Genomic DNA, 18,473 nt, shown 5'->3' with positions numbered 1-18,473 from the left:
TATTTTATGACATGTCAAGATTTTTGAAGGTTTATTGATCTGCATGTGCTACTATAGTTTGTTTTAAGCCGAGCTATCAAATATCTTAGATCGGAGAAGACAACATCGTTTTATCATGAAAGAATATCTCGTGCATAAGTGTATAAGGAAGTAGTTATTGTATTAAAAAAAGAAAAAAAAAAAGATGAACACTTGAAATTGCTTTTGTGGTGATTGGTTCACAATCATCATAAATTAGGCATCGGAGAAACAGTAGCATGCTTGAGGTGGAGACTTTGAGTTTACGATATATCTTTACGTAACCTCGCATGGAATTGATATATATATATATATATATATATATATCCGTTTAAGGAAATAGTAACGCGCTCGAAATGGATCATCACATCTACGACGAGTCAAACACCAAGGCTGAAGGCTTTTACACGTGGAACTTGCTTTGTTAGTGAACCGTACGGAGTCCCAACCCAAAAATAACACTCAGTAGTCTTACACGTTATGATGATTGATCATTGAAATCACTGGAGCTTCGATAAGACGTGGCACGACAACTCAGCAGTCTCAATAAGTTTGAGAACACGTGACATATGTTATGGAGGATTTGGACTTCACGTTTAGGAATAGCAATGGGAACCGAAATCTATCGGTGTCGTTCTGCTTGAAGCCAAATTGTCAACCGTTTACGTGGTTTTTGGGGCAACCATACCAACTATCCAATCTCTATTTGAATTTTCTGTCATTAAATTCCTCCTGCATGATTAGGTTTTTTTACTATAATATTATTGTTGAGCCACGTTACATAGTTGAACAAACCTGACTTTTTTTTTTTCTTTCTTTTCGAAGATCCACATTAGAAATGATGGGATAAGATGATGATGTTAGGCTGAAAATAAGTTTGAGTGAATATGTAAGTATAAATAATAGAAATATATATGTAAGTATTATTTGATAAAATTATATTTTAAAAATATATTAAATATTATATGATAAGTTTATCCTTCTAATAAATAAATATAATCTTATAAAAAAATTTGTATGGACAAGATATATAATAAATATAAATTAAAATAATATAAATGAATATAAATAATTTTAAAAATAAATAAATAAAATTCTACAAAGACATAAATTTTATTTGTTTCTTACTAAATTTGACAAACTTATAATTTTAGATAATATCATATAATATTTTAAAAATTAAATTAACATCTCGTAAATATAACATCGAAGCAAGTTTGATTTTTTAAAAAAATTACTAAATATCAATTCATATTTAAAATATATATTAGACGCCGATACACCTTTGAAATGTATTCTCACCGGACAAACCCTCGACACATGTTTCAAATATATTTGCATTTTAAATGTGTTCCCCCACCATACTTTCGTACGAAATCCCTGTTTGACTTCGGACACGCACATATGTCGTATGGGTTAAGCTAAGCCCACTGTTCCACCACGCAAGTTCGTCTTTATATACACCGTAAGCCAATCGTCTTCGACGCAGTTGCGAAACCTTCACCGCCCTCTCTTATCTTTAGAATATGCTGACGCCTCAACTCAATCGCCATGCTTCCTCCCTCCTCTTCTGCCATGGCGGCTCCCTTCCTTCCGGCCGTGGAGTACCCCACGGACCGGCGGTGCTGGTGAGGTCGAAGAAGACCTCGAAGAGGAGCGGCGTGCGCAGTATACGCTGCGCGTTGAAGGAATTCCGGTCCTCTCAAGCGGAGACGGATGCCGTCTTGGCCATCAAAGCGGTCGCCACCGTCAAGGTGACGGTGGGCGGCTTGCTGAGTAACCTTGGACTGCCGCGCGGGATCGACGACGTCAAGGATTTGCTCGGCAAAACGCTCTTGCTCGAGCTCGTCAGCACCGAGCTGGATCCCAGTAAGCTTTCGTAGCCACATTTGTATGCATTATCCGCCCATGAAACATCCATTATCATCACATGCATCTCTTTTCTCTCCCTTTCTTCTTCTCTACTCCGCATCGATAGATAGAAACATTAAACCATGAGGAGTCCTTCTCTTTGATCACATATCTTTAAACTTGATTATTTTGCATGATGAATTGGAGTCGTTCTAGTTGGGCTTGGCTTGCCAAATGATCTGAGAAACCACGTGAAAATATGATAGAAATAGTTACTCCATTGATCTTCCTTGCCTTTGTTGATTTATTATTATTTTTTGATTATTTTAGGAACTTTCAAGTCTAATTTGATAGAAGAATAGGTTCGGTTCATCTAAATTGTCGATCCAGTGATTCTTTTATTTTTTGTACTGAAAAGAGGAAGATCCCACCATATTTCATTTGTGAAATACAAATAGAAAACATGACCCCCAAACTTGGGAATCTTCTTCCTGAAGATGCATTCTCCGAGGCCAAATTCCAGGTTTCTCATTCAACATGGTGCCACAAAGATAAACCATCGCAAGAACAATGAACTGCAATTCCCTACCATCGACGTACAAATCAACCTACAACGATTTGGGCAGAGTGACGCTAACCAAAAGACGTCGTATAGTCCAAGAAAAGTCTACGGACGAATAAGACACGTATGGAAGACGTACGTTGCGCCATTCCCTGTTATTGTAGTGAGCCAAACGAAAGGCTATTAGAGCTCTGGTGGCTAGAGAATATCTTCATCCAAGTGGGAAGAGAAGACGAGCAAAACCACAATACCTTACCAAGCATTAATTCCGCGCATGCATGAGTCCGGTGGTCCATATTTTGACTCAATTCACTCGTTGTTTGACTATGTGAAAGAGACTGGACGGGAAAAGGAGACCGTCAAGGCTTATGCTAAAAAGGCTAAGCAACATGGGGATGAGATCGAGTACGAGGCTACCTTCAAAGTTCCAAAGGATTTTGGCGACATTGGAGGGGTTTTTGTAGTGAACGAGCACCGCAAGGAGATGTTTCTGGAGGAAATCAAGCTCGACGCCAGCGATCATACTGCTACTGCTACTACGCTCACTATAACATGCAAATCATGGGTACACTCCAAGTCAGACAACACGGACAAGAGATTGTTCTTCGTCAACAAGGTATATGTGTGTGTGTGTCTGTGTGGGCGCGCACATATTTGAATTGCATAGACGACTGATCCTAAATGTGCTTCCTGTGCTTGGAATCAGTCATACCTGCCTGCCCAAACACCAGCTGGGCTTCGCAGATTGAGGGAAGAAGAGCTTGAAGTCATCAGAGGAGACGGTCAGGGAGAGCGAAAGGCGTTCGAGAGGATCTACGACTACGATCTGTATAATGATCTAGGTGATCCAGATCATGATGTGAGCAAAACCAGACCAGTTCTTGGTGGTAGCAAGGAGTTCCCGTATCCGAGGCGCTGTAGGACAGGCCGCCCGAGATCAAAGAAAGGTATTCAGATATGTTGACATGAAAGGAAGTACAGTAGAGTTACGGTGCTTTGTAGTACGTACGTTGAGTATAATTTGTGGCATGCAAACAGATCCAGAATCGGAAACAAGGAGCGGCTTCGTGTACGTTCCAAGAGACGAGGCCTTCTCTGAGGTCAAATCAGCGACCTTCTCGTCCAGGACATTGCGATCGGCGCTTCGTGCGGCTATTCCCTCCATCCAGACCGCTGTCATCGATGCCAAGCTCGGATTCCCGCACTTCAATGCCATTGACTCATTGTTCGGCGATGGCTTGACACTGCCAAAGCGACAAGGAGTGGGTTTCTTCCAAGGCTTGCTTCCTCGTTTGGTAAATGCCATTACCGGTGGAACTCAGGAACTGCTGCTGTTCGATTCACCTGAAATGATCGAGAGTAACCTCCTGTTATCTTCGACTGCTATCTTTCGCGCATTGGCGTTTGCTGAAGGTCGCTCCGTTGTGTATCCATTGCAGGGGACAAGTTCTCATGGCTTAGGGACGAAGAGTTTGCTCGCCAAACGTTGGCCGGAGTGAACCCTTATGCCATTGAGCTGATCAAGGTGACGACCAGTTCTTGCTATCGTGTCATCTTTGTGAATCATGATCTAACATCTCCACCATCGGGCAGGAATTTCCTCTGTTAAGCAAACTCGACCCTGAGGTCTATGGACCTCCTGAGTCAGCAATAACGGAGGAGATGATCGAGGAAGAGATAAACGGAGTCATGACCGTGCATGAGGTATTGACTAAATATCAAAGGGCAACATTAGGTGTTTAAAGGAACCTCATAGGTCTGCTTAATTTCGTCAGGCAATCGAGAATAAGAGGCTGTTCATGTTAGATTACCATGATCTGTTGTTGCCGTACGTGCACAAGGTGCGGGAGCTAGAAGGCACCACGTTGTATGGGTCTCGCACCATCTTCTTCCTCACCAACGATGGCACTCTGAGGCCGCTTGCGATCGAGCTTACTATACCAGCCTCTGCGACGGGGCCCCAATGGAAGCAGGTGTTCCGTCCTCGTCGGGACGCAACCGGGGCTTGGCTATGGAGGCATGCAAAGTCGCATGTGCGTGCTCACGATTCGTGCCACCACGAGCTCATCAGCCATTGGTACGGTTCATCATCTTTCTCCTTCTTTTAGCATTGTCGATTACTGTTCTTGCGGCACCGATCTGAACTGTGACTTGACTCGCAGGCTAAGAACACATTGTTGCGTCGAGCCCTACAGCATCGCGGCGCATCGGCAGCTCAGCGAGATGCACCCGATCTACCGGTTGCTGCACCCCCATTTCCGGTACACCATGGAGATCAATGCGCTTGCAAGGCAGGCCCTCATAAACGGCGGGGGGATCATCGAGATATCGTTCTCCCCGCTCAAGTACTCCATGGAGATCAGCTCCGTCGCCTACGACCAGCTTTGGCGCTTCGACATGGAAGCCCTGCCCGCCGACTTGATCCGAAGGTACTAACCACTACAGCAGGCGGATTACTGGAAGTCATCCTTAGCAAACGATGGATTAAACTGGCCGTTCATTTCAGGGGAATGGCTGTTGAGGACCCCACAGCCGAGCACGGCCTGCGGCTGACCGTCGACGACTACCCATTCGCGAACGACGGCCTTCTGATCTGGTCTGCCATCAAGCAGTGGGTTGAGGACTACGTCTCACACTACTACCCAGATCCGAGCCACATCACCGACGACTATGAGCTCCAGAGGTGGTGGGACGAGGTCCGGACCGAGGGACACGGCGACAAGAAGGACGAGCCATGGTGGCCGAAACTTAACACGTTAGAGAGCCTCATCCACACCCTGACCACCATCATATGGGTAGCGTCGGCGCACCACGCCGCCGTGAACTTTGGGCAGTACGGCTTCGGAGGCTACTTTCCGAATCGCCCATCTATCGCGCGCACCAACATGCCCACGGAGGATGCGCAGAAGGAGAATTTTGTCAGGTTCTTGAGGAAGCCGGAGGTATCACTTCTTGAATGCCTGCCTAGCCAGATCCAAGCGACGGTGGTGATGGCGGTGCTGGATGTGCTGTCGAGCCATTCGGTGGACGAGGAGTACCTGGGTAGCGAGCTGGAGGCGGCGTGGGTGAAAGATCCGGTAATCCAACGAGCCTATGAGAGATTCAATGGAAGGATAAGGGAGATCGAGGGGATCATCGATTCACGGAATTCTGATCCTAAGCTGAAGAACAGAGTCGGAGCGGGCGTCGTCCCTTACGAGCTCATGAAGCCGTTCTCTAAGCCTGGAATTACAGGGATGGGGATTCCTAACAGTGTCTCCATCTAACAATCATATATACTGGTAGATTAACTATCATCACATTTTTTACCTTCGAATATTTCTATTTATTGATTGATTGGAATCGCCTGTAGCATCTTTTACAATGCAGCAATACACGCCATCATAGAAAGAATCGAATTTATCATCCATAAATGAGTTATGACATCGAAAACTCTGAGAAAGAATTCCATTCCTCGGTTGTGTTCCGTGCATCAAAATGACTTCTGATTACATGATGCAGAGGCTCGCTTCCGTGTATCTGTAGCCGCTCAGCCAAAACTTTGGCCATTAGACGCTGAAGGTTGATGCTTCGGCAGATTGGAATCGGTCGAGAGTAAGCAATCGGCAGTAGTGTGTCCTTATAGCGCTGCACTCGTGCTTGTTCCATTGCACATGCACTCGGGAACAGGGTAGGCCGTGACATCCTTGCCAACCTTGTCGGTCCTCCACTCCGGCTGTCCTAGCGATCCTCGGTGCAGGTCCTTGATGATCCGATTGAATTCCGAGTCCGGCAAAGAAGCGTCGACGAAATATGGGAGCATCTGCCGCTTGTTGGGGGTGATGAACTTTCTGTGCCCGGCATACGCCCTGTGCCCCTGCATCAAGTGCCCCATGTTTCCTCCGTGTGACGGCATGAACACGTCGCTCTGCTCGCACACGATGTAGTCGATCGCCGCAAGCACCGAAGATTTGCTCGCAAATCGCTCGAGTTCGCCGGGCTGTGAGATGTTCTCCTTGTTGCACAAATGCGGGAACTCTGTGATCAATGGCAGCAGGGCCTCCGGCCCTCCGAATGGCTCGCCGCCTGCCCAGTATATCCTTGCATCCTTGGGAGCTCCGAGTGCCTTGATCAATCTGAATCGAAGAATTGTCGTCAGTAACTCGAAAACAAGTAATAGAATCAAAGATTTGCTTCCTGGTTCTTCCTATACCTGGTTACTTCAAGAGCATTCAGTGGGCAGAACCCGGCGAGTTTGCGCTGGTGGTGAGTCATGTTGGACCTCCCAGTGAGGAGCTTCGGCCGGAGCTTTCTCTCTCGCTGGACAACATCATCGTGCTTGGAGCTTAGCCCAGGAAGGCAACCGGTACGCACCCACACATCCTTCTCCAGTCGAAGGTGCAGCCCGAGGTAAGGCCCTTTGCTCCGCATCCTCATGGCGAGCTTGTTGCCAAGCTCCTGGATGGGCGCAGCAAACCTCAGGGCATGGAATGCCACCTTGTGGGACACGAGGGAAGTATATGCATCAGTACTATGTCAGGGAGACTTGTGGAGAATGTGCAAGGATGGAAGGGTTGGATCTTGTGATTACTTACTTTGCATCGGAGCTTTTGCAGATCAGGTGGGAGGTCCTTTGATAGCCTTGAATCTAAGCCTCTGAGAAGCAAAACCCCCTCTCGATTAAGCTGCAGAAAGAACAAGACGAGAGGTTGTATTCAGTACTCCCTCACCGTCGAAGGGTAAGTGATAATTCAATTCATCCGTCTTGTAATGAAGTATGGAATAATGAACTAATATCACTGTTCATCACTGCTTTTTGGCGATCATTCATCGGTGGTTGGAGGAGTTGTGGCTACAAACACCTAACATGTTTTAGTAAACAATGGAATAATGCAGTTCGGGAAGATGGATTCAGACAAGAAGTATATGTTAGTGAACAAGTGGATCACAGCTAATATCCCATTGCATCCAACCAGAGAGCAATGAGACCGGAAGAAGAAGAAGAAGAAGAAGAAGAAGAATCACTTACTCTCTTCCGGTACCTGTCCTTGATCCATTGAGGGGAGACGTGTAGAGGTGTCTGCTTCTCCTCCACCGGCCTTGTTCTGATATGAGTCGACGGCAGCGACGACACCACCTTGACGTCGTCGGCGAGAACCCGCTTGAAATGCTCCAGATCAAATATGTCAGAGAACTCACTGCCCGATCAAAGAACAGAGCAGAAATTAAGATGCCTCATAAAACCGAGTCCTCATATGAGGTGCAGATATAGATCATGTTCATGGTACATTTACTAGTAATGTTTCGATGAATGAGCTTAAGATAGCCAAACATAGATGCCTCTTTGGGAAAAAGATATATTTGTAGCGAGAGAAGACGATAGAGGCAAAGATGAGCTTTTGATCTTAGATTAGGAGAAGTAGAGATATGAACAGGCAGAATGGCACCTGTCGTCGCCCCAGATGAGATTGACCTGCAGAACGGGCACGACGAGCGCCGCCCCGAGGATGCGAGCGATCACAACCGCATCGACAATCTGGTTCCGCTGCTGGTTGAGCCCACCGGAGACCACCACCAGCAGGTACTTCCGCCGCCTGCCTCCCCGCGCCGCCTCGGTCTCTTCCCGGTACTGCTTGCTGAAATCAAGGCACGGCCTGTAGCCCATCCCGTCCGGCTGCCTCCAGAACTCCCCCTCCACAGCTCCGGCACCAACACCGACACCACCTCCTCCCCCTTCCACCGCCACTTCTAACGCCGACCGTACGGGTTCCGGCGAGGAAGAGGAGGAGCAGGGTGCGGGAGACAAGGGGAGGAGACGGTCCAGCTCGGACCCTATCCTGAGGGTTCGGAACAGCGCGAGGAGGAAGAAGAGAGACACAAGGAGGAACTTTGGGCTACGGGCGAGGGAGGGGAAGCGGTGGCCTGCCTGACGCGGGGCCTTCCTGGGGGACAGGTGGAGCGTGTGGAACGCGGAGGCGGAGAGCGAGTGGATGAGCTGCGACGGCACCGCAATGTCGGAGAGATGCTTCGTCTTCGCCCTCGCCATTAGACCACAAACAGAGGGAGACGGAGCACAAGGAAGAAGAAGAAGAAGAAGAAGAAGAGACGTGGGAGTAATCCAGTGATATCACGATCAGGCGGGCGTAGGGAAGGTGGTCGGAACTGGAAACTCGTTCCCTATTGAATGACGAAAACACCCTCACCCAAGAGGAGTATTTAGAGTTATAGGACCCCCGAGAACGAGACGTGGCGGGACAACAAGTCGACAGCTGGAGCGCATCAAAGTGCGAGGTCCGAAGCTACGTCGACCAATCCCATCTCTCGCGAAGAATCGGACGGTGGATCGAGCCGTGATGGGGCTAAAAGCGGTGGTTTACTGCTACGCGTTGGACCACTTGTGGCGAGCCCTCATTAATGCATCGAAGTGATAAAGGACTTTTATGTGGATGTGACACCAAAATTGAAGCGATTAATGTATCCTATGACGAGCAATGGTACCATTCCAGACTTTTGAGGGGGGAAAAGATGGGATCAATCATGACTTTTACATGTCGGAAGATTAAAGGTGAGACCATTCGTCCCATAGCAACTCCGAGAAATGAGATCCCACGTTACACGTGGATCATCAAATGTGGATCGAAATTTACTGTGGTCATTATTTCCAGAAGAAAATGACAGTAAAAGCAGTCAAACCTCTAGAAAACGTGGAAGAGTAAGCTAACACCACCGTTGATTGGGGACTTTGGAGAAGACGAGAGACCAAACATACCGCTCCATAGGGTCTAAGCGAGAGGGATGGGATGGGATGGGTTGGGATGGCTCAGTCATCATCGGAGGACGAACGTATCGATTAGTGAATGGAGAGCGGTGAGTTGGGTGCATGGTTGGTGGTAATGTGTCGGTTCTTTGCGGCTCTCGACTCGGAACATCGATGTTTCGGTGCATTCATGTGTTGCATGCATCTCTCACGGGCTGTCAATGGTCTGGAAACAGTATGAACGGCTGCAACTTTGCCACCAACACGTCCGTGATTGTTGGATGTTAGATGTGTCTACTCCCTTTTTGCTTACAGCTACCATTTTCATTTATAATTTTCTATTTTTTCATTTAACTTTCATATCGATTGAAGAGTAAAAATTTTGAAAGGATAAAATCGTACGGGACTCTTCCGAATAATTTCTTATAACTCAAAAATTAAGGTTACTTTGGAAAGCTAATGATAGACCTTAAAATAAACTTAATCCTGCATTAGTTTGAGAGTCGGAAAGATGATATTATTATTTTATTATTATATATTTTATCATGAGAACTACCTGTATTAATGTAATATGACAATTTACGCGCTTAATTGGGAATTATCATGCATTTGTCTGTGTATACATAAAGGTCAAGGCTTTTCCTCTTTTTGCAATCATGCATGCATTGCTGCCCGAGATCTAAGAATAGGACGAAGAGGTTAAAGATTCAATAGGAGCAAATTAAAACTGTGGTCATACTTTGTCTGACATAACACACATGGATTGTGGGTGGCAAATGCATGTCACGTCGCATGTGAAGGCGATTATGAAAGTGGGTTAGGTAGGTGAATTGGGTTAATTAATAGAAGAAGGTGGGTGTGGTGTTGGCCTCATCATGTGAGCATCCATATACGTTGGGCTCAGACAAATTTAATGCACCCCTTACCGATTAAATGCATGTCGTGTTTGCCATCCTATTCTATTCGCCCTCGATTCATGGTGTCTGTGGTTGTTCTCACTTTAGATTCCGTTCCTTTATCTATGTTTACTAGAATCTAGTCCACTTTGGAGAGTGTCATGACACCGGTATAAGAACACTTATTTGCTTCGTCGCAATAGTATGATACCTATTCAAATGCATTATCAGTCAACTCGAGTTAGTCGTGTGGTCGATACATTGATACTAACTATAATGGTTAGACGATTAAGTCTAATGATGCTTAACAGCTCTACGAAATGTTAATGCTCAGCGTAGTCATTTATAAAATAACTTTACGTAGATTAGTTCAATCGAATGCATTGATTCATTTCGATTTAATATTATCTTTATATTTTTGACTTAAATATCGAAGATATTTGTATTCGACACATATTCAATTTAGTTTCATAGATGTTTAATTCAATCCACCTTTCATGTGATGCTAATCTTATGATTGAATCATATTCAAACCAAGTTGGCTTTGGGACTCGAGCAAAATGACCATTTAGGTTTTGGCTTAGGTTCTTATGAACTCTCTTATTAATTAGATTAAGACTAAAAAAACCATTGGACAGTTAACACGGTGGAAAGTTTTTACTGAAGATGGGTCATTGAACATTACTTACAATGACATGAACCACAATTTCATAGGTTTTAGATATCTTATTGTGCAAGAAAAAAATAATAATCAAATATCAAAACATACGTAACATAAATCCCATTACCGATCAAATCCTCAAAAATATATAAAAATAATATATATTTATAAAATAATATAAAATTTAAAAATGAAAACGGTTTCAAAAATATAAACATATATACATATATAGATCTAAAATGATCTGACAAAATTTTATGGCCACCGACCGATATCCATAGTGGGAGATGCTTCTGTGTACTTCATTTAATACGCTTTCAATGGTTCTATTGATCTTGCGGAATCTTGTCAGCCATGTTTCTTTGCTTACTCTAATTATGTTGTGAGATATGTGAAGGCGATAGATAAAAAGGAATAAATAAATATTAGGATAATTATATATTTTTGTTAGATTTTTTAATATATTATCTTGCTTTTTAGATTTAATATATTTATATTAGATTCTCTATAGTTGAAAGTGAAACATATAATTTCATTTACTCGGTATCGATTTTACAGATAAAAATAAATAATAATAATTTTTACATCTTAATTAATTTTTTAATGGTGGAAGATAACTATGTCGCTGAGGACATAGATGACTGTTGTCAATAATAAAATAGTATGATTATGAGAGAGGAAGTAAAGGGAGAGGAGGAAGAGAACGATGTAGATGTCGACGATTTACATATGTATCAGTACTACCCTGTATTTACGTCGACTCCACTTAGCAATTACGTTGATATCAATGCATATAGAGCAACAAAAGAATCATTCATTGTTGTTGACGCATATATCGAGTGTTATGTCATTCTTTTCATCCACTCCTTTTACCTCATCTTTTGTCATCGCTCTCCAGTCTCATCCGTCGCAATCGCCCATGACTTTTAGCGATGGCCTCGTCCGTCACCATCGAAAGTATAAATAGAATATTAAAATTATCTTTTTACTTATTATTTTCATACTTTCATTGATAAAATTGACGATGCTAGAATAAATAAAATTATATATTTTACTTTCATAATTATATAAATTTTAATATATTTTTTTAAGTTTAAAGCCGGATATACTAAAAATATCTAACTATAAAGAATAATATATAATTAATGAAAAATCTTTTCTAAGGGAAAGGAATTGAATGAGTCAGGTCGCGACCAAGCAATTACTGCTCTGCTATTGGACTGTGTTCTTCAGCTACTTTTTCTGATTTCAATCGGACGGTGCGTCAGTCTGTCTACAAAAGAAAAAAGAAATTAGGGTTCCAAGTTCTAAATGAAGCACCGATGCGAAGCACAACTGATTCGGAGAAGAACACGCCAAATCAATCCGAACACAGCTCGTGGAGAGGAGGACCGAATGGTAAGTGTGTGCTAAGACAATGCAAAAGCAGAGAAATATTATACTAACGATCTACGAGTGGCAATGTGTAGCTAATAGATAAAAAGCTGCGGAAAACAGATGGAGGGTATGATTGGTTTACGGCACTGACAAATCATTATGGTAGCTTTGTACTCTGAACAGTAGAGATCCTCTATTAATATCTCCACATTCACACATCAATTTGGATGGTATCGAAAGTAGGACACCAAGAATGTAGTCTTTAGATACTCTCATGATCGAGTAGGTTGAGTTCTCTCACCGACTCGATCTATACTCTCGTGACATAATCTCTAGTATGATGTCAAATTTTACTAGTCTGATGGATGATGATAAAATACTTTAATGATTCTCTTCACTTAGTCACTCTACTAAGTTAAAATTTAGAGTTTTCTTCATGGAGTTTTCCTTTCTACCCTACTGTACAAACGTATTTGTACTACGTGCCAAGTACTAATTGGACACGGCTCATCTGATCTTATAGTTTATGAGAGAGATCTCTATCTATATGTTAAGGACCCTTCCGCTAGCCGCCTTGATGCTGTTTGGTTTCCCGTCTCGACTACAATGAGCTTTTGGATCGAAGGATCTCGTATTAGTATGTCCACGAATCTACTCCATTTGGCGTCAAGTGTACATCCACACAGCCCTCCTCTGAGGAAGAACCAAAGCGAAGCACGAGGAATCCGATGCACTGACGAGAAAGAAAGCCACTGACAGTACCGCGCACATTCACAAACCTCCAAAGTCCAAACCGTAGCAGCACAGCCCTGCCGTGCCGTGTGCCACCGATGCGCCAAAAAGCCTCTCTCGTCACGAGAAGAATCTTAAGCTTTTGCAACTTGAGACGACAACCGATCGAGGGCACCGAGACAAGTGGGGACGGGAAGGAGGACGATGGCAAAGTCTCCGCAACAAGAAAAGAATGGAACTATGCGTTTTAACTTGTGCCAATCGCCATGAAGTTGCAGAATAGAATCGACACCATCAGCTCTTTGGTGAAGAAACAGAACTTTATTTGCTTTACCGGAAGCACCCGCTGCTACAAGTAGGAAGATGAAGAAGCACTCATCATCAATACATTGCCGACAACGAGTGTCAGCTCATGAGGTACTGCTGATCACTAGCAATCCTAGACGCACAACAACGACAACTTGATTTCTATCTAGAGCAGAGACTTTGAGGTTGAAAACCTTATTTGATTTCCCAGTACATAGTGGCAGGATAGACCCCAACAGCTACGATCAATTATTAAGTACTTCTTGGAACCAGTGAGCAGAGGTCTTGGGGTATCTCTTCAACCCATTCCTGTAGTCGACGTATACGATCCCGAAGCGAACCGTGTAGCCGTCGGACCACTCGAAGTTATCCAGCAACGACCATGCGAAGTATCCTCTCACGTCGACTCCTTCCCTGCCAATACCAACGAACACACAGCTCCACTTTACTCCTGGAACAAGCACAATTCAAATGCAAGCAAACCTGATAGCTTTCTCGACGAAGTATAGATGATTCTTGTAGTAGTCAACCCTCATATCATCTTGTAGGGCTTCGTTAAGTGGCCATGACGCGTTGTTGACCTCGTCGACTCCTAAGAGGGACAGCAACACATGATGATTAAGACTTGGTCGTGCGTACATTATGTCTCATGCGTGTCGGTGAATATTCTCAGATACTTGCCGTTCTCAGTGATGTAGATGATTGGGTTGTTGTATCTGTTCTTAAGATACAACAAGGCCTCTCTGATGCCCTCTGGGTAAACAAATAGCCAATCCGAGGCAGCCTGCATCACAAGCATAGAAATGAGTTGCTCATCGAGCCAGCCACTGTGCTGCAACATTAAGCTGATCTTACCTGAGTGCCGATGGGAGTCCCTTGTCGTTTACCTGTTTCAATGGAAAGAAAGAACAACACTTAATACGCAGAAATATGAGATGACAAGAAGGAAGTCTGCGCCTGTTTACCGCTCTGGAGTGTGTAGGAATCGGTTTCGTAGCTGGCGTTAAGTTTTGTCAAAAGGGAAATGCTATTAGCGAAGTAGGTGGTGTAGTAATTTAGTCCGATGAAGTCGAATGATCCTCGAACCATTTTAGATTGCTTGGCAGTGAATTTTGGCAGGCGATTCCCGACGATCGCCCTCATCGTAAATGGATAGTCGCCTTGAGTCAGAGGATCCATAAACCTACACCACAACTCGCATAAATCCATGATCAAGATTTTGTAAAGAAGGCCATCCTGTTAGTGTTTGCGTGAAGGCCACAACTCACCATCCAAACATGAAATCTAAAGCTCGTGACACAGCATCTTCATCAGATTTGGAATTCGAGTAAGGCACGAACCAGTGAGTGATCAGTGTTATGCCTATCATTCCCTTCTGAGATGCCTGACGACAAATGTATATATAATAAGATAGCTTAAATGTATATAAATGGATATGCTGCTTACCTGATACTTGCGTCGGTACCGCTTCACGGCAGCTGCATGGGATAGCAGCTGATGGTGAGCACAGAGGTAGGGCTCCCGAGACGAATCGCCTTCGGTGCACTTGCCTTCAGTCCATGGAGAACACCGACCGGGTGCAAATATACCGCTCGAATACCCCCTGTCGCAAAACGTCCATGGCTCGTTCAACGTGATCCAATGCTTTACCCGGTCCCCGAATTCCTTGAAGCATATCTCGCTGTAGTCGCGGAAGTCATTCCTGCACGTTTGGATCACGGTGAGCAATTAGTCTAGGTATTGGTTTGTCTGAAGAGGCCAGCTGATGATGAGTCAAGCCTCTCGAAGAAGAGATACGTTTGAGGTCCACAAGAAATCTGTGACTTACACGATACTTGGGCTAAGGAAACCTTGGTATTGTGATTCAAGACCCTGAGGAAGATCCCAGTGGAAGAGGGTCACAAAGGGCTGCAAGCCTGTCGATGTCGAGAAGAAGAGTTATTCTACATGGTTGCTAACCTTTCCAATCCTATGTTGAAGGGCCACATACCATGGTCTAGAAGATCATTAATAAGAGTGTTGTAATAATCTACGCCTTCTTGATTTACTCCACCACTCAAACTTCCATCTGATATCAGACAACGAGGACTTGTCAAACGTTTCATTATCTAGGAAAGGAATCCAATGATAGGAGATCGTTCCAAATTCGTAGCTTTCTTACTGGGTAGTATCCTGGACCAGGAAATGGAGAACCTGAAAGCATCCATGCCCATATATTTCAAGAAGCCCATATCTTCCTGCAGTTTTCGGTAATCAGCAATTGGTAGGCAATGAGTATCACGTGGATAACGATTGCGACTTTACCTTGGAGCGATGATAAAAATCTATGGCCACGTCGCCGGTGCTTCGATCTGCTATCGCTTCTGCCAAACACAAAGCCATATGTCATATATATATCTCTTAGCTGAACAAGTCAAACGATAGCAACAAGTAGGATGGTGTGTGTAGAGTCAATCGCACGCTGTGGAATACTTGAACGCAAGACAGAGATAGCACACCTACTTCTTCTTACCTTACAAATGTTACACTTCATCAATACAACCAGAAATAATACAAAGAACACGTATAAATCATGTTGGAGATGGAAGAGATTAATTGAGTCAGCAGCGTTGAGCTTATGACACATTAATTGAGATGCACTAGTTATTGGGTTACCAATAAAAGAATCATATATAGAACTATTCCAAAAGTAACAACATCAAGCAAGTATTTCGTCACATACAAATTGTTGACTGGCTGGCCAACTTGAACGGGGTTATTGATTGAGTTTTGCTCTATGAAATTTACAATGTGTGTGTGTGTGTGTGTGTGTGTGTGTGTGTGAGAGAGAGAGAGAGAGAGAGAGAGAGAGAGAGAGAACCTGGGTGATCGTGGGTGAAGGTATCCCAAATACTTGGTCCCCTATGACCTTCAGCAGCAGCGCCTTCGTACTGTGAACAGGAGACAAATCAGTTGATGATCGATCAAGAGACACAGAACCAGAAGTCTTCTTTCTGAAAACTAATTAAGATCGAGAAAGCCATGAAAGGCCGACCTGATACGCGGCGGAGGCAGCTCCGAAGATGAAACCCGTCGGAAAACTGCTTCGATGCACATCCTTCTGCTCCGTATGCTCTTGCGCTGCCACCATCAGTATCAGCAAGGAGAGGGGGAGGAGAAGGCTACAGAGTCCGAGAGCCATTGATGTCCAAGAGGTGGCAAAACGTCGCCAACAAGTGGAGGTGGGAGTGGGGAGAGGAGAACGTCAAAGCATGATATAACGCCACTGGGTCTTAAATTGATGGCACAACGTCGTATGCGGTCGGTAGAATCGCCAAATATACTGCAGTTTCTGTGGTGGTAAAACCTGTTTTGCTAATGCATGGTTTGCAATGAGCGGCATCGAAGCCTTGTGTGGGTTGATTGATGCACAGAGGCAGACATCTTTGGTGATCCAAATTATGTGAACCGGTCAAGCGGACACAAGGCGAAGACATGGAGGTGCAGATCGCAATTATTTCTCCCAATCGGCCATCTCTGATTACAGTGAGAACAGTCAGTCTTTTCTTTCCCATCATACGTATAAGAAGTATAGTTAGCACATTTTGTTATTACTAAATCATAATAAATCTTTTACATTCTCAATGATATTCGAAGACACTAAATATATTCCTTCTTAAATTTACTGATTCAAATATAATAGTAGTTGACAATTGCAACCCCAGCAAATATTAGTACAATTTTGTATTGTACTTTTGTGATACCATTCATGGACTGATTCACCATAGGTTACCCTTATTGCTGTTAAGAAATTATTTCTTTTACATCTTAATCCAGAATATTCAAATGATCTTTTCTCGACTTTATTAAAAATGATATTAAATTTATATCTGGATTCATTCCTTCCTATGTCACACTAACCTTTTGCCCTTCAGTTGTATGATTGATAAATTGATACTAACTGATATGGCAAAAAATGGTAAACCCCACCCCCCGGCGACTTCCCCCGCACGTGGACAGGCGCGGCGCCCCAGGGAGAGCAACGAGGGCAACAGTCTGCGTCCGGACGTTAGCCTCGCGGAGCCCGCAGCCCCTTCAGTTGACCCAGCACAGTAGGACGAGACAGGAGTGGGTAGCGGTGAAGCTCGCCCATACCCTGCGATCCCCCGTTCCCATACGCAACGTCCTCAGCGATGTCGGACACCATCAGAGGCACGGCCCCGACCGACGGGATGGCGCAGCCGAGGATGCCGAGTTCCCTATAAACGTCCCCAAGCCTGAAGGGAAAGGTAAGGCTGAATTCCCCAAAAACAACCGCCACCGCATCTCTCTAACTTGATCGTCGGAGGGGTCGGGTCGAGCGCACCCGACCATTGTGCAGGTATCAAGCCGAGGTCTCCCGACCGGGACGCGCCGGCAATCCCCGCTCGGGAAGAGTCGCCGCATCGCCCCGAGTCCGAGGCCGCACCCGACCGTTGTGCAGGTATCGAGCCGAGGTCTCCCGACCAGGACGCGCCGGCAATCCCCGCCCGGGAAGAGTCGCCGCATCGCCCCGAGTCCGAGGTCGCACCCGACCACCCCGGTGGAGACGAGTACCGCCCCAGGGAGATCCCCGCCATTCGGACCCCCGAACGAGCCGAGACGACCTCCCGGGTCACGGCTAAGAAAAAGGGTGTTTACACTAAATAGAAAAAAGGTGTTTACACTAACATAATGGCGCTAGAAGGAGGGCCGGTCCGAATGTCAAGCGATCCACAGGCTCACTCCGACGAACCCCCAGCCATCCGGTCGCACACGACCGACGCGACGGAGGAAAACCCCCAACAGGAGGGAGTTCGGGACGAGCGCCCCGCCGCGACCTCAGAGCGCTATTGGCGATTATTCAACGACCCGGGCCTATCGCCTCCCATCGCCAATCCCGGTGGCCCCTCACCCGTGCCACCAGAAGCCCTCTACGACCTCACGCATCAGGTTCGGGCCCTTACGGGAGTAATGCAGACCATCATCCCGCTGGTCTCTCCCCCGACGTCTTCACACTCAACCTTACCCCCACCGCGGCAACGGCCCGCCGGCGCTCAAAACGCCGCACCACTCCCCGAGTCTCCCGCTTCGCCACCGCGCCGATCGACCCGACCCGGGAGCCGAGGAGCGGAGGAACCAGCGGCGCACCCGACGCCCGTAGCCCCACTTTCAGGCTCAGCGGAGGAACTGTGGGCCCAGCTACGCCTCGTAGGCCGCCGGCTGGACGAGGTGCAGCGCGAGGTTCGCCGGACCGGGGGAGACCCGGGGGCCGAACAACACCAGGGGTCCCCCTTCATCCCCGAGATTCAAGAGCAGGCCATCCCGCCGCATTTT

The 18,473-nt window shown here is 45.5% G+C and overlaps 3 protein-coding genes across 4 annotated transcripts; 1 reads left to right on the top strand and 2 right to left on the bottom strand.

Annotated features, from left to right (window-relative positions):
- Positions 1-1,498: 1,498 nt before the first annotated feature.
- LOC103997721 (probable lipoxygenase 8, chloroplastic) lies at positions 1,499-6,044 on the top strand. Of its 2 annotated transcripts, XM_065125370.1 has the most exons (10): positions 1,499-1,887; positions 2,767-3,047; positions 3,138-3,378; positions 3,470-3,790; positions 3,871-3,956; positions 4,025-4,135; positions 4,207-4,508; positions 4,594-4,860; positions 4,938-5,712; positions 5,933-6,044. In XM_065125370.1, exons 1-9 carry the CDS (start codon positions 1,545-1,547, stop codon positions 5,695-5,697), a joined length of 2,712 nt encoding a protein of 903 aa, XP_064981442.1. In that variant the 5' UTR covers positions 1,499-1,544; the 3' UTR covers positions 5,698-5,712; positions 5,933-6,044. The 2 variants fall into 2 exon arrangements, with proteins under 2 accessions (XP_064981442.1, XP_009417301.2); XM_009419026.2 differs by lacking the exon at positions 5,933-6,044 and having other exon boundaries at positions 4,938-5,749.
- LOC103997722 (O-fucosyltransferase 20) lies at positions 5,802-8,927 on the bottom strand. Its single transcript, XM_009419027.3, has 5 exons — positions 7,858-8,927; positions 7,440-7,608; positions 7,006-7,095; positions 6,624-6,907; positions 5,802-6,546 (listed from the first exon to the last, which is right to left on the bottom strand). Exons 1-5 carry the CDS (start codon positions 8,454-8,456, stop codon positions 6,051-6,053), a joined length of 1,638 nt encoding a protein of 545 aa, XP_009417302.2. The 5' UTR covers positions 8,457-8,927; the 3' UTR covers positions 5,802-6,050.
- A 4,207-nt stretch (positions 8,928-13,134) lies between these two features.
- LOC135622973 (beta-glucosidase 12-like) lies at positions 13,135-16,386 on the bottom strand. Its single transcript, XM_065125369.1, has 13 exons — positions 16,174-16,386; positions 16,000-16,069; positions 15,444-15,502; positions 15,301-15,376; positions 15,130-15,207; positions 14,968-15,055; positions 14,586-14,841; positions 14,408-14,523; positions 14,105-14,322; positions 13,995-14,026; positions 13,821-13,923; positions 13,623-13,731; positions 13,135-13,553 (listed from the first exon to the last, which is right to left on the bottom strand). The coding sequence occupies exons 1-13, from the start codon at positions 16,318-16,320 to the stop codon at positions 13,385-13,387; spliced, it is 1,521 nt and encodes a 506-aa protein (XP_064981441.1). The 5' UTR covers positions 16,321-16,386; the 3' UTR covers positions 13,135-13,384.
- Between the last annotated feature and the right edge of the window lie 2,087 nt (positions 16,387-18,473).

Source organism: Musa acuminata, chromosome BXJ2-9 (assembly GCF_036884655.1).
Source record: "Musa acuminata AAA Group cultivar baxijiao chromosome BXJ2-9, Cavendish_Baxijiao_AAA, whole genome shotgun sequence".
NCBI classification, from domain to species: domain Eukaryota; kingdom Viridiplantae; phylum Streptophyta; class Magnoliopsida; order Zingiberales; family Musaceae; genus Musa; species Musa acuminata.
Note: the sequence above shows the minus strand (reverse complement) of the source record. Positions and strands in the feature narration are given on the sequence as shown.